This window comes from Dasypus novemcinctus, chromosome Y (assembly GCF_030445035.2).
Source record: "Dasypus novemcinctus isolate mDasNov1 chromosome Y, mDasNov1.1.hap2, whole genome shotgun sequence".
NCBI lineage: Eukaryota > Metazoa > Chordata > Mammalia > Cingulata > Dasypodidae > Dasypus > Dasypus novemcinctus.
In genome coordinates, this window is record NC_092216.1 from 2,221,627 (window position 1) to 2,245,991 (window position 24,365).

At 42.9% G+C, this 24,365-nt stretch overlaps 1 protein-coding gene across 5 annotated transcripts in view; it reads right to left on the minus strand.

Moving 5' to 3' along the window:
* Positions 1-24,365, minus strand: part of LOC139436115 (polyprenol dehydrogenase-like) — a 268,412-nt gene that overhangs the window by 95,003 nt on the left and 149,044 nt on the right. For all 5 annotated transcript variants that reach the window (XM_071213456.1, XM_071213457.1, XM_071213453.1 and 2 more), the window contains one exon: positions 11,160-11,367. In XM_071213456.1, the coding sequence (XP_071069557.1) occupies positions 11,160-11,367 (208 nt within the window). The remainder of the gene's footprint in view (positions 1-11,159; positions 11,368-24,365) is intronic.

Consider the following 24,365-nt stretch of genomic DNA (forward strand, 5'->3'; position numbering starts at 1 on the left):
ACTGGGGATTGAACCTGGGACCTCATCCGTGAGAAGCAGATGCTCAACCACTGAGCTACACCCACTCGCCAGCCTCATTTTTAAGCCACAGAGAGGTGCCACCCACCATTGGATCAATTTCAAAGGCAAGACACTGCTAAGAACTAGACCATTTCCAAACTGTATTCTTCTAGTTTTTAAAGACTTGTTTTTAGGCTAAGTTATGTTTGTTCCCTCGTCTTGGGTGGGTGGGCTCCCAAGAGAACTTCTTTTACACATTGTTTTAAAGATGACAACCATAGCATCGAAAATAACACAACTTTCCTCAAAGTCTCACATGATGAGGCTCAGAATTTCCGGGATGTCCTTTTTTTGCCTGCGGGCCCCATTCTAAGATTCATTTCTTTTTAAAAAGATGAGCCTCAGTATATTCCAAGCACCTGAAAGCAATTTTCCCCTCACACTGACGATGAGTATGTTCATCTTCTTTACTTTTAGTGTTTATTTGAAAAAATTGGTGTTAATGTTCTTGAAAGTATCCTTTGCTGCTTTTAAGAGAATGTCCTAAAGAAACTAAACATACTCCCTGCCTTCTCTACATCACAATGTTATTACAAAAACAAACAAAGAAATCTATGGGCAACACCTCATGCAACTGTAGGGGACCCTTTGATAAATATATCCTGACTGTGTACTTCACTGTGATCATCAGAAATGAGGAGTTTTCTCTGTCATGGTCCCTAGGGGAGCAGCGATAGTCTCCCAGGTACAGCGGCGGGGACCGGGAGGGAGTGAGGGTTCAACAGTGAGCCCCTGATGCTAATGACTATGCTTGTGAGCTGATAAACCTAAAATAAGAACAAGGCCTAGAGCAACATTGTGCCTGGGAATTTCCTCCTGTCAGCCTTCATGTTACTCAAATGTGGCCAGTCTCGAAGCCAAACTCAGCATGTAAATGCAATGCCTTCCCTCCAGCATGGGACATGACACCCGGGGATGAGCCTCCCTGGCAACAAGGGACCACTATCAAATACCAACTGATGATGCAACTGGAAAAGGACCTTATATGGAAGGTTCAATGCGGATCAGCAGAATATCCATGTCTACATAAAATAACATGACTTTAAAATGCTGTTTGACCTAAAGTAAGGGGGAAATGGAAAGGAGAAATGAGTTTATATGGCTACGAGTTTCTAAAAAAGAGTCTGGAGGCTGGCAGAAGGATTGCCCTCATGCACAACTGAGCAGAGTCAGAGAGACAGATAAAGCAGATACAACCCCCAGATATTGGTTCCTATGAAGGCTAAAGAGACCCATGAGAGTTATGGTCATGGCCGATGGGGTTTACTACCAGGGCAGATGGCCCCTCTCTGGAAATGGTGTTTATGTGTGATGAATCTGGACCCAGATGGGATCTCCCTTCATAAGACTTTCATACTAATCTGCTGGAGGTGCAGTTAACGTTGGGGTTTAAGATATAGTTAGGGGATTTGAATCTCTGGACTGATAATGTGATAGCCAGGTCCTGAGCCTCAACAGACTCCAGCACCTACAATCTGATTTATTGGACTTACCACACTCAGCTAAGATGGAGTTGAAGAAGGACAATCACCACACCATGGAGCCTAGAGTGATTACAACTGAAAATGGGAGGATGGCAGCCAGCATCCATGTGGAATCTGAGCCTCCTCTTGACATAGAGGTGCAATGGACACAACCAATCCAATGTCCACATAGAAGAGGAAGCATTGGATTGGGAAAAGTGGACATGGTGGACGATGGGTATGGGGAAGGGCAGGAAGAGATGAGAGGTGGGGGCGTATTTGGGACGTGGAGCTGCCCTGGATGGCGCCTCGGGGGTGATCACCGGACATCGTGGATCCTCACAGGGCCCACTGGATGGAATGGAGGAGAGTATGGGCCATGATGTGGACCATTCTCTATGAGGTGCAGAGGTGCCCAAAGATGTACTTACCAAATCCAATGGAGGTGTCATGATGATGGGAACGAGTGTTGTTGGGGGGGGAAAGGGGGGGTGGGGGGGTGGGGTTGAATGGGACCTCACATATATATTTTTAATGTAATATTATTACAAAGTCAATTAAAAAAAATAAATAATAAAAAAATTAAAAAAAAATTTTTTTTAATTAAAAAAAAATTTTTAAGTATAATAAAAAAAAATGAAGAAAACCTCTTGCTCAGACCAGGGATGGGTCAACTTCAGCGTATGGGACAAATTCAGCCCGTTTTGGTACAGCCTGTGAGATAAGAAGGCTTTCTCATGTTTTTAAAGTGCTGTAAACACAACACAGCAGAACAAGACAAAACACAGAACAAGATGCCACAGACACACGTGGCTGGCAAAGGGTGACATTTTTACTATCTGGCCCTTTACCAGAAATGTTTGCCAATTTCTAGTTTGGAGCTTTGACCCACGACCTGCAACTTTCCTACAGAGTTTAATTATTTGCCCCTGTGCAGCTGCAGTTATTGGATGAAACACGCTGAGTGCCATCACATACTTGGAATGGGGAAGAAGCTTCCTGGTTTGAATGGCTTCTGAATATGCAACATGGCATGCTGGAAATGGTGCTCTCTTTGGCAGAGGCATAATAAACGTTTCCCATTTTCTCTACAGCTTCGAAAAACAAGACTCCCTAGTGACTGGTGGGAGGAAAAGCAAGGTCTGAAAAATGGAGCGAAGCCCAAGAACTGAGTGTGTTGGTTTTAACAGGGACGGCGACACAGCCTGGGGCACTGCGGAGAGCGTGCCCAGTATTGACACTGAGCGTTTCCCTCTGTGTGAAGCCACTCAGACGTGGAGAATCGCAGAGCTGGAAGCTACGGAAGTCATTTCCATTCAATTGAGGACAATGCACGCTTCTTGAACGCTCACCAATATTTTGCTGGCTCTTGGGGAGAGGAAAGATAAATTTAATAACGGTCCCTTCCATCGAGGAGTTTACAACCGGCGGCGATGGTGGGCAGATGGTTGGATCCAAGTGCATGAAAAAAATATATTAAAATATCAACCCAAGAGAATAAAAGCTAGATTTAGAGTGTGTTGAATAGGGCGCAATGTACAGTTGGGAGGAAAAGAAATGAATGCCTTCTAATTATGTAATTATACGGGGCTGTACAGTTTTGGAAATGCTTTCACATATATTATGTCGGTAATTTTCACAACAATCCTGTGAGATGGTTATTATTACTGAGAATTAACAAATTAGAAAAGTGAGGGGCACAGTGGGGGTGTGACGGGGGGGGAAGGGGCTTTCCTAAGCGGAGGACCCCAGTTCTTCCAAGAGTCTGAGCGCCATCTTCCTCTTCCTTCCCACTCCCTCCCGTGCCTGTGGCATCATCTGTCACCCCTTTCCCCCAGCGCCTTCATCGTGAAATCAGAATCTCTATCCCTGCCCTCTTGTGAGCTGCAGCCCCTTTGGCACCTCAAAGGGAAAATCCTCCCCAAACAGCCCACTTGTCCTCACCAGATACCCCAGAATTACCCTTGAGTCTTTCTGCCTTTTTTCCAACAACCAACCACACCTTCTCAACTTTATCTGTGGAAACCCTCTCCGCTGCCCCCTGCCCTACGTGGACCACCTCGAGGGCATGTAACTGTACTTCTGGAATTCCTCACGTCCCTTCAGTCCATCAGCCACTCCAGAAGGGCTGGGATTTGTTGGTAAAGGAGATGAACCGAGCCCCTTGTCTTAACAATTGTGTATAGCATCCAGCATCCATGTGGAATCTAAGCTCCCTCTTGATATAGATGTGGAATGGACACAACCATTCCAAGATCCACAGGATGGAGGCATAGAGTATGGATTAGAGTGGACTTACTGATATTCTATTCATGAACTATTGTAATTAGTCATCGAAGAAAATGTGGCATTAGTGTGGAGAAAGTGGCCATGGTGGCTGCTGGGGGCAGGGAGTGGGAAGAAGAGATGATGTGGGGGCATTTTGGGGACTTGGATTTGTCCTGGGTGGTGCTGCAGGGACAGTTACCGGACATTGTATGTCCTCCCATAGCCCACTGGGTGGACTGTGGGAGAGTGTGGGCTATGGTGTGGACCATTGACCATGAGGTGCAGCGGTGCTCAGAGATGTATTCACCAATGAATGTCTCATGATGATGGAGGAGAATGTTGTTATGGGGGGAGGAGTGGGGTGAGGAGGGTGGGGGGTATATGGGGACCTCACGTTTTTTAATGTAACATTAAAAAAAATAAAGACAAAATAAATAATTGTGTACACCTCTGAGTTCTTAAGAGAACTGGTTAGCCCAGGTTATTGGCTGAGAGTCTGAGATAAAGTCCACGTTTCCTGATAAGGCACAGAACTGAGATTTTAGAGCGATATAAAACAACTGCATTCGATGAAAGGAACCAAACCAACGACTCACAAGCCTCCCAGACTCCCACCAGGGTTGCACATCTCCTTGCAGGTCCTATAAACAAGCTCACCCAATATGGGTAAATAAAACATATATACATAATTTTCATCATCAATTCAGCACCATAGTCCACTGCCATTTTACAATCCTCCTTTTTACTTCCACGTCAGTTTTACTTCTTTCCATGCTGATGAGTACTCTTCTTCTATATGGTTTTTAAGTTTCCATCATTTTTTCTCTTACATATAAAAGCACATAACTCAGTACCCTGAGGTTCTTTTTTTTTTTATCCCCACCGCTTGTGGCTTTTTTTGTTGTTGTTGCATGTTGTCTGCGCTCTGTGTCTACTCACTGTGTGCTCTTCTGTGTCTGTATTTATTTTTTATTCCCCGCCCCCATTGCAGCTTGCTCGCTGTCTGCTCTCTGTGTCCATTTGCTGCGCACTCTTCTGCATTTTGTTTTTGGTTTTTTTTTTTGCTTGTTTTACAAGGAAGCCCCGGGACACAAACCCAGGGCCTCCCATATGGTAGACGGGAGACCAAGTGATTGAGCCACAGTCATTTCCCCTGAGGTTCATTTTTAAATTTTTATTATTATTTTTTTAGGAAGCACTGGGGATTGATTCCAGGACCTTGTTCATGGGAAGCAGATGCTCAACCACTTAAGCTACATCCTCTCCCCTAAGGTTAGATTTTAATGCAAATTTTAAAGTCATATCCATTCAATTCAGGGCAATGCATACTTATTAAATACCTACCCATTTTTGTTGGCTCTCATGGAGATGAAAGATAAATTTAAAAACAATCCTTTCCATTCAGTTTATAATAGGTGGTGGGTTGAAGCACATAACTATGTGATAATGACCAAAGAATTTAAAAAATAATAATTCTTGCTGTTAAAGCGCCACCTTAATTTCTGAATAATAAGGGGAAAAAACTGTAGTGCCTTTTAGGGAAGCTGAAGTCACTGATAAGGATTCTTGGGGAGTTAATGGTCTACTGTGGACAAGTGTTGGATATTTTACTGGCGAAAGAACTTGATATTTGAGAACGGGCTTTGAAATGCCTTTAAAGAATTAGGGGATAAAAGATGAGCTGATTAAAAAACCAACTGAGAAGTAAGGGCACTAATTAAGCTCTGAAATGAGCCTGGAGAAAATATCAGATGCAATCAGAAGTAACACAACAAAACCTTACCCTGTGAAAGGAGACTTAGCAACCCAGGCTAATTAATCCCAAAACTGGATGAAACACAATTATCCAAGGGGCAAACATGTCAAAATTGACTCAAGAAGAGGTAGAAAACCTCAACAAACCAACAAGCGTGAAAGAAAACTTAAAAGCCCATAGAATCTATTCTTCCGAAAATTCTAAAACCCAGAGAGTTTTCAAAGGAAAATTTTGCTCCCATGTGTTTAAAAACAGGTACTTTTCACGGTGTTTAGACAATTTTAAAATATAAGGGAGGAAAACAGATGAAGAAAAGTGGCACAATTCCTATCATTCTTTTCTTACAAATCATCACAGCTTTAGCACCCAAACTTGACAAAGATGGCACAGAAAAACCTGCAGCTCCTCTGATAAATATTAAGGCAAAAGATCTCCAAAACTGGATGGGAAACCAAATTCTGCGGTGTGATAGAGAAGAATGCCCACGGCATGGGGGTCATTCTAAATAACGCCAGATGGTCCAGCTGCAGGGACTATACTGATCCAAGTTACCCAAATAACGTGCTAAAGGAAACAAAAACAATTCTCTCTCCAAACCAGGGTCAGCAAATATTTTCTGTCAAAGGCCGGAGAGTAAATCTCTCTGGTTTTGTGGCCCAAAGGCTCTGTTGCAACTACCGAACTTCGGTGCTGTGGTGTGAAAGCCAAACGCTGTCGCAGGCACTCTGTAAGCAAGCGGTGTGGCTGAGTTCCAATAAAGCTTTATTAACAACAACAGGTGGCAGGGCCGCCCCGTGGGTCCTCCTTTGGCCAACTTGAGAGAGTTGAGTTTTGTTTTGTTTTTCTTTAATTCAACATCAAGGTCATATTTAAAGTAAGTAATCAGGGGAGTGGATGGACTTTGGTGGTTGAGCAACTGCTGCCTATGTATGAGGTCCCAGGTTCAATCTCTGGTATGTCATTAAAAAAAATGAAATTTCTGGCAGAGAAGATGTAGCTCAGTGGTTGAGTCCCTGCCTCCCACATACGAGGTCCTCGGTTCAATCCCCAGTCCCTCCTATAAATAATTAAATTAATTAATTAATTAAAATAAAATAATTGTATACAGAAGAATATATAATGAAATACAATATACCAAAATATCATGGCTACCTGTATGATCTATTATTGAGTGTTCTTATGAAGTTTCTTATAGAGTGGATAAGAAAATTTTAAGAGGCATATTAGAAAGGAGGTAACCTTGTCATTATTTGGAGATTATATAATCAAATGGTTAAAAAAAACACACAAGAATCCAGTGGAAAACTATCAGAAATAATAAGACCCAGTAAAAAAATAAATATATTTATAAATATAATTAATGTATGTAATTTTAGAATTATATAATTTTATAATATAATTGTTGTATATAATTTTATAATTGTATTCATATTGTGTAATAATTACATATAACATATAATTAAAATCACTTGTCTTCTATACCATCTGAGTCAGAAATAATGAAAAGAAAATTAGTTGCGACACATAAAACCAACACAAAGGATTAGCATCTAGAGTAGATAAAGAACAGCTATGAATCAATAGGAGAAATTCTAAAAATTCCTTAGGAAAATGGGAAAAGGTCACGACTGGACATTTCAAAGAAGTCAAATCGCAAAGGCCAAATAATCATATGGGTAGAATTCCATTGTAATAGCATTCAGAAAAATGCAGATGAAAACAAAACAGAGAGTATTCACACTGACCAATATTATTCATAATTGCCAAAAAGTGGAAACAACCCAAGTGTCCACCGCCGAATGAATGAATACATAAAATGCAGTCCATTTGTGCAATGGAATATTAATCAGCCATACAAAGGAATGACACATGCAACAACCAGGAAGAATCTTGAAATTATTCAGGAGAGTGAAAGAAGCCAAACACGAAAGGACAAATATGGTATGACTCCACTTGTACAAAATACCTAGAATAAGCAAATCCGAAGACACAGAAAGTTGAAAAGAGGTCCCAGTGCCTGAGGGCGATGGGGACACCACCATGCAAATGTGCTAAAACCACTGAATTGTTTACCTTACAATAGCTCATTTTGTTATGTGATCTTCACATCAATTAAACATGCACATGAGTACAGTGAATGCCATTTCTCACACTCCAGGACCGAAGAGGTTGACAGCGTGACAAAAAGCAGCAAGGACTGAAAACTATGACAGTAAGGCATGTCGATAAAGACGTTGGCCAACAGAGGTTCTCGGTACTTGGCTGCCGGGGTACAGCAATCTTTGGAAACCAAATGGAGAGAAGTTCTTGGTACCTGGCTTGTGGGGTATAACCATCTTTGGAAACCAAATGGAGAAAAGTTCTCAGTACTTAGCTCATGGGATACAACCATCTTTGGAAACCAAAGGGAGAGAAGTTCTCACCATTTGGCTTGTGGGGTGCAATCTCTGGAAACCAATCGGAGAGTTCTCGGGACTTGGCTCATGGGGTACAATCATCTTTGGAAACCGAAGGGAGAGAAGTTCTCAGGACTTGGCACATGGGTTACAACCATCTTTGGAAACCGAATGGAGAGTTCTCGGTACTTGGCATATGGAGTACAATCACCTTTGGACACCAAATGGAATTTTCTAGAAAACATGCACAGGTGCAGAACCTATAACTCTAAAACGCCACTGCCTGGTACATTCCCTGGAGAAAGTGCTGATGGGGGATGTGAAGGTTGGCACAGAATCTTTGTGGCAAGATTATCAGTTACACTAAAGAACGGGAAACAATTCAAAACTCCTTTATCAAGAGAACGGGTTAAATAATCTACTTCTACATGTAAGAATAGGGATAGATCTCAAGCATTTGGTTCTGAGAAACAAGGGTATTGTTCTACATACGCAGTGATAAAAAATTCACATTAGACTTTCATGGGAGGCAAATGGATAGCATGAAGTGGGGTAATAATTGGGTCCACATTCGGGTTGTGTTTACCTTTTGGGGGAGGTCAGAAGATGCATTTGGGAAGCGAGCACACAGCACTTTACGCCCTCTAGCTATTGTGTGCGCTCACCTTTTTATTACATTTTTAATATTTTACTGATTTTGTTGCATTCCTATTTCACGATCCGGAGCATTTTGCAAAAAATTTTAAAAGCTCTATTTGCAAGAAAAAAACAAGTCAACGTGACAACTTCACAAAATACTTAGAAATACAAACAATAGGAACTGTATGGGGATTTCATAGAGAATTAAAAAGTATTTATGGAAAGCATGAATAAAGACGCAAACACACTGAGAGACAACTTAATCTCAGATAAGGAACAGCAAGCCCTAAAACCTCGATTTTCCCTAAATTAAGTTAAAAAATCATCTTCCCATAAATTAGTTTTTGTTACGTTATTATACTTACTGGGAGAATTTTGACCTAACCATCCAAATGTACAAAAAATGAAGATTGGATAGATAAACCATAAGAGGCACCACCCCTGAATACTAATTTACAGCTGGACCACTCTTACACCATTCCTTTCCAAAACTATGCAGTTTGATTAAAGATTGGCATGTAATAAATAGAATTACAATTGCATGGAGGAAAAATATTTTTCAATATGACACTAAGACAAAAATCAGAAAGTTAAAAAAAAAGAAAGAAAATCCTCCAACAAGTGACAGCAAAGTGATTAACTATACTATGGCATAAAGCACCCCAACTCAAGCCATAAGTCACCAGAAATGTGGGAGAAACATTTATAACCTATGAATGATAAGTTACACCATTTATTTTAAAAAACTAACAAATTATAATGTACTAGGGTTTTTCTGAATCAACATCCCTGGAGAAAAATAGCCAGAGGACATAAACTATCAGTTGCCACAAGCAGTAACATTGCCATTTGGTAAATATGAAAGCAGCATGTGAACAGACTGAAAGTATCTAGGGCACATTTGTTAACAGGCACAGGATTTTAAATGTGCATATCCCCCAGATCAACAATCCACCTTTTAGGAATTTATCCCAAATAAACAAAGAAGCACCGGTCTCCCCAGTTGTCTCATGCCACCCTGGACAAGTTTTACATCTAAAATACGCGAACAGTGATAGTCATCGACCACATTGCACTGCTGGGGATCAAATACATGTATGGGGTTTATCTGGCCTGCATCTTACATAGAGTCGAGAGGGACTGAATGTTAGTTTTTCGTTAGGCTAATTTACACTTGGCGAAAACTGACCCAAAAAATCTAAATGTACCGAAAATAGAGGTTGGGTAAATAAATCAACACATCCTCCTCACGGATGATTGTGCTTGCCACCAGCCAAGCCAGCGTGATTTTGGAAGGCTCAAAAGCAAAGAAGAAAGACTGGGTATTTCTGAACGGTAGCATCTGGGGTGGGTTGTAATCTCTGTGTAATTTGAGCAGTAGTGCCATGTCCATCGGGGTGAGGTCTCTATTACTCTGTTATGTGGGGCTGGCATCTCTTTGCTGTCCCTTGCCCCATTTTAGGATGGTTCGTCCAAGCCAACAGAGCCTCTTTCCCAGCTTTCAGCAACCCCTCTGCTACCATGTTGGTAGGATATGAGATGAAGTGGTTGAGGGATGCGCTGGAAGGAACCAGCCCTTCATCTCTGCTATGAGCCATCTGGAGACTCCGCAGGGCAGGTGTCTGCGTTGGCAAAATGGAATTACCTTGCCAGTGAAATGGGAATGTGCGCACGTGTCGGGCACAGGTGGTTGACTCATTACAGGCGAAGGAGTGTGGTCCATGGGCAATTCCTGTCCAAGAGGCAGCAGGGAGGGGAGGCACATCTGCCTTCAATTTGGAAAGCTGAGCATCGAAACAATGCCCTCTAGAATCACGGGGAGCGGGGGACAAAGTCTTTTTTGCAGAAATGACATTCTGAAATCAACCCCATTTGACTTGAGAGATACAGCAGCAGGAAACCCCATCATCTTCATTTGCTCAAAGTCTATTTTCCCTGTCATAGAAAAATATCGACGCCCTCTCACTCATCTACGAGATCCCTGGGGCACTGAAGCTTGGGGGTCACCGTTGATGTAATGGATCTGTCTTCCTTTGTGTTCCGAAAGTGCCACCTTGTTCAGTCTTTAACAGGCCAGGATTCCATCAGGGGAATCTGTTACACTCTGGGTGGTGCTGCAGGGACAGTTACCGGACATTATATGTCCTGCCATGGCCCACTGGGTGGCCTGTGGGAGAGTGTGGGCTATGATGTGGACCATTTGACCATGAGGTACAGCGGTGCTCAGAGATGTAGTCACCAAGTGCAATGAATGTCTCATGATGATGGAGGAAGTTGTTGTTATGGGGGGAGGAGTGGGGTGAGGGGTTGGGAGATATATGGGGACCTCATATTTCTTAATGTAATATTTAAAAAATAAAGACAAAAAAAAATGGGAGCCAGGGTCAAAGGTAGACAAGACCATCCATCAGAGATGTCTAGGTCTTGGGTCGGGAGAGTAAGATTTGGCACAATCTCTAAGGACACAGAAGCGTTCACTGAGTCCAGGGCCAACGAGGGTACACAAAGCCAGAATTAAGTTGATATACCCCATGCCTGACCGAGGGGGCACCCAACAACGACCCATCCAAGACCTACCTTGAACAGCAACCAGCCGAAGATCTTCTGCAATAGCCTCGTGCCCCAGAAGACGTGTTGGTAGAGATCCGTGTTCACCACCCCAGGGTCCACCACGTTGGACGTCACGTGACTGCCCTCAGAGGCCAGCAGCCCCTGGAGGTGGTAGGAGAAGAGAACCAGCGCGAGTTTGCTCTGGGCGTAGGCTCCGTGTGGTGAGTAGTAATTGCTGCAGAGGAAGAGAAGAAGGCAGTGTGAGCGGGGGATTGAATTCCTCCCCATCTTGCTTGGAGACCTTTGCCGTGAGCTTGTCGCCTTGAGTTACTTAGCGATTCGTGTCCCCATTTCCAGAGGTGTGGGAATTTTAAAAAAACTCTTATTTTGGTAACGTACAAGTAACCATGAAATTAGCCGTTTGAACCATTTTTACGTGCACAATTCAGGGGTGTTGGCTACATCCACTATCCGTCACCACCATCCATGACCCAAACCTTTTCATCACCCATTGAGAAAATTTGTATCCATTTTGCAAAATCTTCCCACTCCCCACCCATACTCCCCTGACAACCTCTTCTCTGCTTTCTTCCTCTATGAATCTGCCTCTTCTGGATATTTCTTTTAAGTGGAATCATGCACTTTTGGCCCCTTTGGGTCTACTTTTTTCACCTGGCACAATGTCTTCCAGGTTCTGCCATGTTGTAGCATGTTTTGGGGTTTCATTCCTTTTTACGGCTAAGCAGTGTTTCATTGTATGGATATACCACGTTTAGTTTATACCTTCATCTATTGGTGGACACTTGGGTTGTTTCCATTGGTGAATAATGCTGTTCTGAACATTGATGGGCAGGTATTTATTTGAGTCCCTGACTTCAATTCTCTGGGGGTATATAACTAGGAGTGGGATTGCTGGAAATTTTATGTTTAAGTTTTTCAGGAACCACCAAATTGTTTTCCAGAGTGGTAGCACCATTTTCATTCCCACCAGCAATGCATGAGGGTTTCTATTTCTCCACATTCTCACCAACACCTGTGTCTATCCCTTTTTTAAGTAATATACATCCTTGTGGGTATGAAATGGAATGGAGACGTTTGAGATTTATCTTTTTATTAAAGTCTCCCAAGTGCACTGTGATAAGAGACTGTAGGTTGTGTAGGTTGCTCATTCTTTGAAATCTGTTGATACTTTCTTCATAGCATAAGGCATGATCAATATTTACAAAATTCCATTTCTGTCTGAGAAAGATGCATGTTCTACAATTTGGGGATGTAGACATCTACAGCTACCTGATTGGTATAAGCATGTTGAATGAATTGTTCACATCGGCTCTATCTTGCCGAAGTTTTCCTTGTTTGAATTTTCAGTACTTGGGGAAAATGTCCTGATATGTCCTGGTTTGACCTGCCCTACAAATTTCAGACTCACCAGCCCCACTATCGTGTAAGCGAATTCCTTAAAATAAATCTCTGCATATATATATTCTGTTCATTCTGTTTCTCAGGAGAACCCTAAGTGATATAAAAATAATATACAACTGTTTGATTCTCAATTACCAGCATTGATTTGGAAGGAACAGAAATCGTTATTGAAATGAATCATAAACATGCAGATTTCCCAAGAGTAGACTGATTTGCTATAAAACTATGGTTATATGTCATAGCACAGAGACGAGAGAACTGAAATTCTTTAGAAATAGTAGGTGGAAAAAAGTCAATACACTTCTTTATGGGAGGGGAAAATAAGTCCAAGAGAAGATGTAATTTCAGGAGACGCACTCTGATGGATTTATGGATAAAGAAATATCCACAGAGAAAATGGAAAAGAACGAGGACAAATAAGACAGCATGATTCCTGTTAAGGTTTGAAAAGAAAACGGTTAAGAACTGTTGAAAGCACTCGGTGTTCAAAACAACAAAGGGATTGTTTCAATGTCAACAAAAAGAAGGAAGCGTGAAGATAAATCAATCTACAAACTAACAACAGAGGAAAGAAATTGGCAAAACATCTCCATGGCCTGTTTCTCAAATTGAAGTGTACAATAAAATGTTCTTGCAATAAATGGTGGCAAAAGGTAAACTCGAAACTATAAAAAGAGTTTTTTTATACTTTTACTGATTAATAACTTATTGATGTAACTATTATCTTTTTTTTTTTTCAGGTAGCGGGGCTGGGGATTGAACCCTGGACCTCGTATGTGGGAAGCCAGTGCTCAACCACCGAGCCCCATCAGGTCGCCTGAGTTGATTTTTTTGTTTGTTTGCTTGTTGTTTTGTTTGTTTATTTTTAGGGGCCACCAGGCACCAAATGCAGGACCTTCCCTGTGGGAAGCAGGGGCTCAACCACTTGAGCCAAATCCGCTCCCTGAATTAACTACTTCAAGAATAATTTGAGGGGGAATGAATGTGGCACAAGCAGTTGGGCACCCACCTCCCACATGGGAGGTCCTGGGTTTGGTTTCTGATTCCTGGTACCTCCTGAAGATGAGCAGATGCAACGAGCTGACACAATAGCCGATGCAATGAGCTGGCAAGTGAGCAGACACAACCAGGAGGGAGCAGGTGTGGCTCAAGCAGTTGGGCACCCACCTCCCACATGGGAGGTCTTGGGTTCAGTTCCTGGTGCCTCTTAAAGAAGATGAGCAGATACAACGAGCAAAGACAATAAGTGCAAACAATGAGCAGAGACAATGAGCAGACACAGCAAGCAGACAATGAGCAGGCAGATAAGGGAACCTTCTCAGGGTGGGGAAAGTAATTTGAAACTTAGAAACGAAAGTTGAGGAAGCTCTGTGGGTAGCCTTTTTCTAGTTTTCAGAAACACAAACTGAAAGGTGCATTGTATTTAAAAAATTTTTTTGTGGTAACATACGGATAACATGAAATTTGCCATTTTATCCATTTCATATGGATAACATGAAATTTGCCATTTTAACCAGATTTATGCCATTTTAACCAGCTGTAACATATGGATAATGTGAAATTTGCCAAGTCAGGGACATTAATTACATTTACAATGTTGCGAGAGCTTCACTACATCTAAGACTAAAACTTTTTCTTCGCCCCAATGAGGAATTCTGCACTCCTTAAGAATAACTACCCATTCCCTCCCTCAGGCCCTGCAAACCACTAACTTGCTTTCTCTCTCTATGAATTTGCTCATTCTGGACATTTCACGTAAATGGAATCATACCATAGTTGTCCTTTGTGCCTGGCATGTCTAATTCAGCACAGCGTCTTCAAGGTTTACCCATGTATCTGAACCTCCCTCCTTTTCACGGCTGAATAATATTCCCCTGGAAGGCTAGAGCACGACTGCTTCCACCGTTTGGAAATTGTGAGTAATGGAGAGCAAGGACCTGTTTGAGTCCCTGCTTCTGATTCTCTGGGGCAGATGCCTCGCAGCTTTGTAGCTGAGTCATGCAGTTAATTCCATGTTTCACTTCCCGAGGAGCCCCTGAAGAGTTTCCCACAGTGGCATGCACCCTTTTATACATTTTATTTATTTTTATTTATTTACTTGTTTATTTCTTTTTTGTTTCCATCAATTACTTTTTATTTATTTTTATTTTTTTCTTCTTTCTTTTAAATGTTACATTAAAAAAATGTGAGGTCCCCATGTACCCCCCACCCCACCCCTCCCACATCAACCACCTCTTCCATCATCGTGGCACATCCACTGCACCTGGTGAATACATTCTGGAGCACCGCTGCAGCACATGGACAGTGGTCCACATTGTAGTCCACGCTCTCCCCCGGTCCACCCAGTGGGCCATGGCAGGACAAGCCATGTCCAGCATCTGTCCCTGCAGCACCACCCAGGACAACTCCAAGTCCTGAAGATGCCCCCACATCACATCTCTTCTTCCCTCTCCTGACCATCAGCAGCCACCGTGGCCACCCTCTCCACATCACTATTAAAATTTCTTCCCTTACTAATCACAATAGTTTCCCAGCAGAACACCAGTAAGTCCACTCTAATCCATACTCTGTTCCTCCATCCTGTGGACCCTGGGATGGTGATGTCCACTCCACCTCTATATTGAGAGGGGGCTTAGATCCCACATGGCTAATGGATGCAGTTCTCCTGCTTGCAGTTGTAGGCACTCATGGCTCCCTGATGTGGTGGTTGACCTTCTTCGTCTCCGTTAGCTGACCTGGGTAAGTCCAATAAACCAGAGGGCAGGAGTTGCAAGTCTGCTGAGGCTCAGGGCCTGGCTGTCACAAGGACCGTGCAGAGATTCAGGTCTCCTGAGTATACACCAACCCCAGCACCGATCACAGGTCCAGTAAAAGTGACAGAAGAGGCTTGTGTACAAAGATCACATCTGAGTCCAACTCCATCACACAGAAACACAAACTCCAAAGTAGGACCAACTGACATGGCCCTGAACTCCATCTGCCATGACCATAGAACCTGTGGGTCCCTGCAGCTACCTTTTATACATTTTAGATTCCCACTAGCAGTGTGTTTGAGTTTCAGTTTGCCTGCCTCCTCACCAACACTTATTTCGCTTTTTAAAAACACCCTAGCATGGTGAAGCGGCATCTTTTTGCGGAAGCATTGTCTTTTGAACCTAGTATAGGCGTTTCTGAGTATCAGTGACAGAATTAATAATTCTCCAAGGAGCTCTTGATTAAACACCTAGGAAAATGTTCCTTTAGAGAAGGGACATCACGTTCTCCATTGCAGTGACGTTGCTTTCCGCTGCTGAGAAGACAATGGGTTGGCGTCTTAGTATGGATGTGTTTTGGGTGGGCGGTCTGTGGTCCTCTCTGGACGGAAGGGATTTGAGCAGCCTGGTTTTGCTTCAAGTACCAGGTCCAAAGTCCACCGCAATAATTACATCCTTGACTGTGATCCTGAGGCCAGGTCCAGTGGATGTGGTCAGAGAGACCCATCTTAGCAGGACGCCAGGGATTTCGTGGCATGCATTTCGGTGGACTGAATGAGGTTTCTCAGATTCCCATCAAAGCAACATTGCCTTGCACACGACAGTAGCACACCCACGTATTTCTATTTAAAAATGTGTGTGCGTATAAATGCACACAAACATATGATTTGCATAATCTCTAAAAGAGTTTAGCTTCATGGTGGGAAAATTATTGCATCGGATGCATACACTTAAAGACAGTTTTTCATTTGAATGAAAATGCTAATTATAGCACAGTGCAGACACATTTTAAAGATAATTAATTTTTCATTATTATAAAAATGCTAGTTTTAGCATCGGGCATATACATTTTAAAAATAATACTGATTTCTCATTATTTTAAAAATGCTAATTGATTGCTAAAAAATTAAAAGCTCAGGGAAAAAATGAAAATCAATAGTAACCCCATACCGTAGCTCAAATTATGATCATTGTGAACATTTTGTGCACATGCATATAGATTAGCTTTTTGTTGTTGTTGTACAGATGATCTTGAGAAAAATGGCCTCATTCTGAAAGCAATGTTTATCATCTGCTTTCACTTAATTTTGGTGATCAATGCACCATTTCATTGGTATGACTTCTTCATTTTCATGTGTACATTTAATTACACAGTAGGGATAGATTTATCAAAGGATCCCCTACAGTTGACATGAGGTGTTGCCGATACATTTTTTTGTTTGCTTTTCTAGTAAACAGCATTGAGATGTAGAGAAGGCAGTGAGAATGTTTAAATTTCTTTAGGACGTTCTCTTAAAAGCAGCAAAGGATGCTTTTAAGAATGTGGTCACTTATTTCCCAAATAAACTCTAAAAGTAAAGATGATACATACTCTCCATCAGTGGAAGAGGGAAACTGCTTTTGTGGTGCTCGGCAAATACTGAGAAGTATGCTTTAAAAAATTCCCCTGCCCATTTCCGAGGTAAGAAATGTGGTTTCCTTGTTTTCACTGCACTGATTTGACGAATATATCCCCCGTTTTCCTGATATCTTTCTTTTTCTGTGAATAACTACGCAATTGTTTTCCTATATTTTAACCTGAAGTGTAAGGTTTTTGGCTTTTTAAAACCTATTAATATGTCAAGTATAGTAAATGTATTGAATTTGATCTAATATGCCTGCATTATACATAGGAAATTTTATTCATAGTTTTTCTGCTTACACTTTTTATTGTTCAGGGATTTTATTTTTTATAGTTAAAGCCATTAGACTTTTTTTTTTTTTGATGTTGCATCGATGACTGGAAACAAATTCTCCATTACAAAACATATGGTTTTTATGCCTTAGCTTTTTTTAAAAAATTTTTATTTAATTGCCTTTTTTTAAAAAAGATACATACATCACAAAAAATTGTTATATTATAGTGTTTCTGCATGATGGAATTGGACTCAGAGGGGATCTCTTTTCACAAGACTTGCATGCTACTTTATTGGAATTGTAGTTGGTGGTGGGGTTTAAGATATATGTAGGGGATTTGAATCTCTGGACTGATAATATGACACCCAGGTCCTGAGCCTCAACAGACTTCAGCTCCTACACTCTGGTTTATTGGACTTACCCCACTCAGCTAACATGGAGTTGAAGAAGGTCAACCACCACACCATGGAGCCTAGAGTGTCTACAACTGAAAGCGGGAGGATTGCATCCAGCATCCATGTGGAATCTAAGCCCCCTCTTGACACAGATGTGCAATGGACACAACCAATCCAATGTCCACAGAGAAAATGTGGAATGGGTGTGGGAAGGGTAGCCATGGTGGCAGCTGGGTTTGGGGAATGGGAGGAAGAGATGAGATGTGGAGGCGTTTTCAGGACGAGGAGATGTCCTGGGTGGTGCTTCATGGACAATTACGGGACATTGTAGATCCCCCCAGGGCCCATTGGATGGAATGTGGGAGAGTGTGGGCTATGATGTGGACCATTGACTATGGGGTGCAGTGATGCTCAGAGATGTACTTACCAGGTGCAATGGATGTGTCACGATGATGGGAGAGAGTGTTGCTGTGGGGGGAGTGGGGGGTGGGGGCGGTGGGGTTGAATGGGACTTCATATTTTTTGAACGTAATTTTTAAAAATAAATAAATAATTAAATACATATATATATATATAAGAGGTTCCCATATACCCCGCACCCCACCCCACCTCACTCCTCCCACATCAACAACCTCTTTCATCATTGTGGCACATTTTGGAGCACTGCTACAGTGCATGGATTATAGTTTACATTGTAGTCTACACTCTCCCCCAGTCCATTCAGTGGGTTATGCCAGGATATAGAATGCCCAGCACCTGTCCCTGCAATATCATTCAGGACAACTCCAAGTCCTGAAAATGCCCCCACATCACATCTCTTCCTCCCTCTCCCTGCCCTCAGCAGCTACCATGGCCACTGTCTCCACATCGGTGCTACAGTTTCTTCCATTACTAGTCACAATGGTTCTGTAGTAGAATACCAGTAAGTCCACTCTAATCCATATTTTATTCCTCCATCTGATGCATTTAATTCATGAAACCATACGACACTCATGCTAGAACATGGGTGTGAGGGAGGGCTGCCCACCAACGGTTAGGTAATTTTCCATCCTAACTTAGATTTTCTACAGCATCTTGGCCGTATATCCTTGGTGTCGATGTGCTTTCTAGTTTGCAACATTGCTTATTTAACTCTTTCCATGGCCAGGGGCCCTTTCCAGCCATAGGCTCTGAACTGCATATCGATTTCTCACAGTACAGGCAAATCATCACACATCCGTTCTTGGAAAGCACGAATCTTTAGAACTACTTCGATTATTTTGGAGGCGTCAGTTTTCTGTACTCCGTCAATGATACCAGAAAGTCTGTGCCTATTACTAAGGATGAATTATTAAACAGTAACATGGATTACGGACAACGATGCATTGAGCTTTGTAGTCAAGGAAAAATCAAATCCAACACTCGTGGCCCTGAGGCCACATCTTCTAAAAGGGTGCCCTATTTCCCCATGTTCAGCTTATTCTATAGAGCGTTGCTCTCTCCTTGCCCGTAGCAGCCATGGAAAGTTTAATACAAGGAAAGGAGCCCTTCATTAATTTCCCTGATGGATGCCACGTTGGGTGTTTATTTAACATAATGCCTACCCAGTCATTCTCAGCAGGCACCTTCCTCTTACAATCATCCACAGGCAGCGTGTGCATTCATTATCCATCCACGTGGATAAGTACTCGGGCAGAAGGAAAAAGGACAATCGACTGTGTCATGCCAAATTCATATTAATGAGTTGCATTTGTATCCCTTAAGCTTCAATTCTGAGATATTAATGCATAATCACAAAGCAATCACAATTGTGTAAACTTAATCGACTGCCCATAACCTAGTTTCCTGCAGGCATTTTTCGGAGGCTCGTTAGATCGGATCATGACTAATCGTTCAGTCAGTCCGTAGGACCATATCACATATATTTGCAAGTGAATAATACCTTGTCTCCCAGTTGAATGTTTCCAATCGATGCCACGAAACGTGGCAGCACATTCTTTCTATGTTATCTTGACTTAATATTTGAGATGACTTTAGAAATAGAGACGTGCCCCTCCCTCCCCCAACAGGAACTCAGAGAGTATTTTCAGCAAAGAGAGGAATCTATGTTTTTCTGCTAAGGGCAAACAATACAGGTAACCCTGGAATTCTGGTCTCACCCAAATTTATCACCAGAAACAGATTCTGTCAGTTGTCTGTAATGTAGCCTAGAACACCGGATGAACATACTAAATGTTTAGTGGAACTCAGATCAATATAAGAGAATATAGTCATAACACAGGGTTCCCCAATAAATATTCCAAGGAACACCAATTTCACAGGATGTGAAAATGCCCTTATAATAAAATAAACAATGAGCAGCTGCCCAAGGTTGAACTAAGTTGGGGAAACTCGAACAGAAATAGCTCTTGTAAGTATGATCCATGACCCATTTCTTTAATTCTGCAATGCTTCCTGAGTGTCCAAAAAGATCAGGGTGAAATAAGGGGTTCCTTAAAAGATTAAGGATAATTCACCTTGGGAAGGATGGATGGTGATCAAGCACTCTTCTAAGAAAAAAATAATAATGGCCTGGGGGTACCATAAACACGCAGACTGTCCTGGAGAAGGTGTTTTTCCTCGACTGAAGAGAAGAGAAGCTGCTGAGCCAGAATGCAAAAGGCTAACCTCTTAGGTGGTCTTAAGAAGATGCAAGCTCCTTGGGGGCAGATGATATCTTGAGATACATGGCCTTTTTTTTCTCCAGAGCAGAGGTTTCTAACAAGGGGTCCATGAGCTTGAAATTCAAAGAAACATTATCCCTGTGGGGACGTGTTGGTACGGGTGTGATTTATTTGTTAAATTTGTTATTTGTGGAGCGTGGACTTCGGAAGGGGTCTGCAACTTTGCAGATGAAGCTACGAGAACCTTAGACGCGCTTCCCCTCATTCTGGGAGGACCTGCGAGCTTCACAGCCATCACCAACCTCATCTTTGCTGAGCACTCGAGCCAGCCCTGGAAGGGGGGGCTTTCTGGGGACCAACTCAGGGAGACAGAGCAATGAGTTTTGGTGGCCCCATTTCTATCTTCTCACAGAGTGTACTAGTGCTTCAGTTTGCTAAGGGATGCTGAGGTGATAGACTAGAAATGGGTTGGTGTTTACAATGGGGATGGACTAACACATAAGCTTAGAGTTCTGGGGCCATGAATGTGTCCAAACCAGGGTGTCATCAGAAAGCCTTCCTTCCTGAGCTGGAGCTGTGGGTGATCGAGCACATGGGATGCCCATCTCTGCCTTCTCCTCCAGGCCTCCTTGCTTTGAGCTTCTGGCTTCCTCTCTCCGAGTTCCACTGATTTCAGCTACTTGCTCTTGTGGCGTTCTCTCTGCTCTCCACATATAAAAAACTCGAGTAAGAGGATTAAGACCCAGCCTGAGACATGTCCTACTGAACTGATCTAATCAAAAGGAAGGTCCCTTGACTGCCTCCAATCAAAAGGTCCCATCTGCAATAGGTTTTACACCCACAAGAATGGCTCAGCTTAAGTACATAATCTTCTGGGGTCCACCAAAGGGGCAGCAGCTTCTTCCTGTGCCATCACCCTCAGGCTAGGACGGGAGCCCAGGTTCCAGGCTGGCAGGTAGAATCATGTCTTTGAAGCACTAATGTGAACACTACACTGAAACCAACGGCAGAGTTAAGTATATTTTCAGCGATGCTCCGAACCAAAGGTCAGGGTGGGTGTTGCCAAAGGGCATCTTACGGATGAGGGGAATGGAGGTCAGAAAGTCAAAGTTGCACCCCAAGTCTACAAGTTTGTAAAAGCAGCGAATGGATCTGCGAAATGCCAGAATCCAGAACCCAATGTCTTCTTTTTTTTTTCTCTTTAAAATGGTCTAGCATTTTATTTTTTTGTCTTTATTTTTTTAATGTTACATTGAAAAAATATGAGGTCCCCATATACCCCCCAGCCCCCTCACCCCACTCCTTCCCCCATAACAACAACCTCCTCCATCATCATGAGACATTCATTGAATTTGGTGCATACATCTCTGAGCACTGCTGCACCTCATGGTCAATGGTCCACACCATACCCCACACTCTCCCACAGTCCACCCAGTGGGCCATAGCAGGACACACAACGTCCAGTAACTGTCCCTGCAGCACCACCCAGGACAACTCCAAGTCCCGAAAATACCCCCACATCTCACCTCTTCCTCCCACTCCCTACCCCCAGCAGCCACCATGGCCACTTTCTCCACACCAATGCCACATTTTCTTCCATTACTAATCACAGTAGTTCATGAATAGAACATCAGTAAGTCCACTCTCATCCATACTCTATTCCTCCATCCTGTGGACCCTAGAATGGGTTATGTCTTCTTTTAAGTGCATCTGCAAGGCCCTATACCTCAACCTAAATGGCTATTTGTCTTTTGGAAAAGCTTTTTTCCATTGGGAGTATCATGCTAGGGATTCATTTCCATCTGCTGAAAATGGAAACTGAACTTGAGTGTATACGATGATCAGTTTTACCTTCACCAGGTACCTTTCTTTTTTTTTTTTTTTTTTTTTTTTAATTTTTTTATTTTTTATTGACTTTGTAATAATATTACATTAAAAATATATATGTGAGGTCCCATTCAACCCCACCCCCCCACCCCCCCTCTCCCCCCCCCCAACAACACTCGTTCCCATCATCCTGACACATCCATTGGATTTGGTAAGTACATCTTTGGGCACCTCTGCACCTCATATACATTGGTTCACATCATGGCCCATACTCTCCTCTATTCCATCATGTAGGCCCTGTGAGGATTTACAATGTCCGGTGATTACCTCTGAAGCACCATCCAGGGCAGCTCCATGTCCCGAAGACGCCTCCACCTCTCATCTCTTCCTGCCTTTCCCCATACCCTTTGTCCATTATGTCCACTTTTCCCAATCCAATGCCACCTCTTCTATGTGGACACTGGATTGGTTGTGTCCATTGCACCTTTATGTCAAGAGGAGGCTCAGATTCCACCTGGATGCTGGATGCAATCCTCCCATTTTCAGTTGTAATCACTCTAGGCTCCATGGTGTGGTGGTTGTCCTTCTTCACCTCCATCTTAGCTGAGTGTGGTAAGTCCAATAAATCAGATTGTAGGTGCTGGAGTCTGTTGAGGCTCAGGATCACCAGGTACCTTTCTATCACAGAGGCACACTTTGGAAGTATGAGATGATGCACATTCCCAGGGGCCCTTAATTAACAAAGGCATTGGCAAAACATCATATGACATAGTCTTTTTTGAAAATTCAATCATTGCCAATATGCAGATCTCCAAAGAGACATTACTGGTGGTGTGTGCACGTTGAACGAATTCCACCAGAAAAAAAAAGGAAAGAGCTTGGGGGCCGATGAGAGTTCCCCAGGGGGAAGGAGAAGGTTTAAAATTCTCATACTCATGGCCATAATTTATTGGGTATGATAGGCATGCAATACCACGCTAGATGGCTTTATTCGATCTACATTGAATTCTCACCCCATTTTATAGAAGAGAAAATCAGGAGCCAGACTCAGCCATCTTAGAGCTCACAATATTTAAGGGATCTGAATCTCTGGACTGAACATGTGATAGCCACGCCCTGAACCTCAACAGACTTCAGCTCCTCCACTCTGGTTTATTGGACTTACCCCACTCAGCTAAGATGGAGTTGAAGAATGTCAACCACCACACCATGGAGCCTAGAGTGCCTACAACTGAAAGCAGGAGGAGTGCATCCAGTATCCATGTGCAATCTAAGCCCCCTCTTGACATAGAGGTGCAATGGACACAACCAATCCAAGGTCCACAGAGAAAATGTGGCATTGGTGTGGGAAGGGTAGTCATGGTGGCTGCTGGGTGTGGGGAATGGGAGGAAGAGATGAGATGGGGCGGCGTTTTCGGGACTTAGAGTTGTCCTGGGTGGGGCTTCACGGACAATCACGGGACATTGTAGATTCCCCCAGGGCCCACTGGATGGAGCGTGGGAGAGTGTGGGCCATGATGTGGACCACTGACCATGAGGTGCAGCGATGCCCAGAGATGTACTTACCAAATGCAATGGATGTGTCATGATGATGGGAGAGAGTGTTGCTGTGGGGGGAGTGGGGGGTGGGGGCGGTGGGGTTGAATGGGAACTCATATTTTTTGAATGTAATATTTTTTAAAAAATGAATAAAAAAAAAAAAAAGACATGATTGGAAACCTCAACTCTTTGACCGTAGGATGACTGCTCTTACTTGACTCTGCCATACTATTTCCTAATAAGGTGTGTTGCACACATTCAAACGATGAGTGTCCATCTTCCCAAACGTGGCCATCAGAGGTCAGTACCTTTTCCTCCTCCAAGTCTTGTTTCCCTCTACAGTCAGTGTGAAGCCAGATTTGCTCTTTGGGGTTCCAGGGAGGGGTTGCAGAAGGCTGGACCCCTCTCACATTTCCTTTCAGAGGTGACTTGTAAAGCCACTGAAATCCATCTACATTGCTCCCTAACCAACCCCCATCTTTGACCAATGGCAAGAAGTAAACATTCAGCAGAATTGGTGGCATTGATTGGACTTCCCATGTGGAAAGAACTATAGACCTTCTGAAGACGTGCATAGAGTAAGGGTCCCTCGTTTGCGCAGAAGTCAGCACAGCTGGCAGGAATGCTCACTTTGGAAGAAAGGCATCTAGTAAGTGCTGCCACAGCAAACCCTGTGTATTAGCCGTTGTTTGTCCAGCGCTGTGACGACTTTGAAGAGGAAACCAGGGATTTCCAGGAAGGACAGCGGTCTAGGATTCC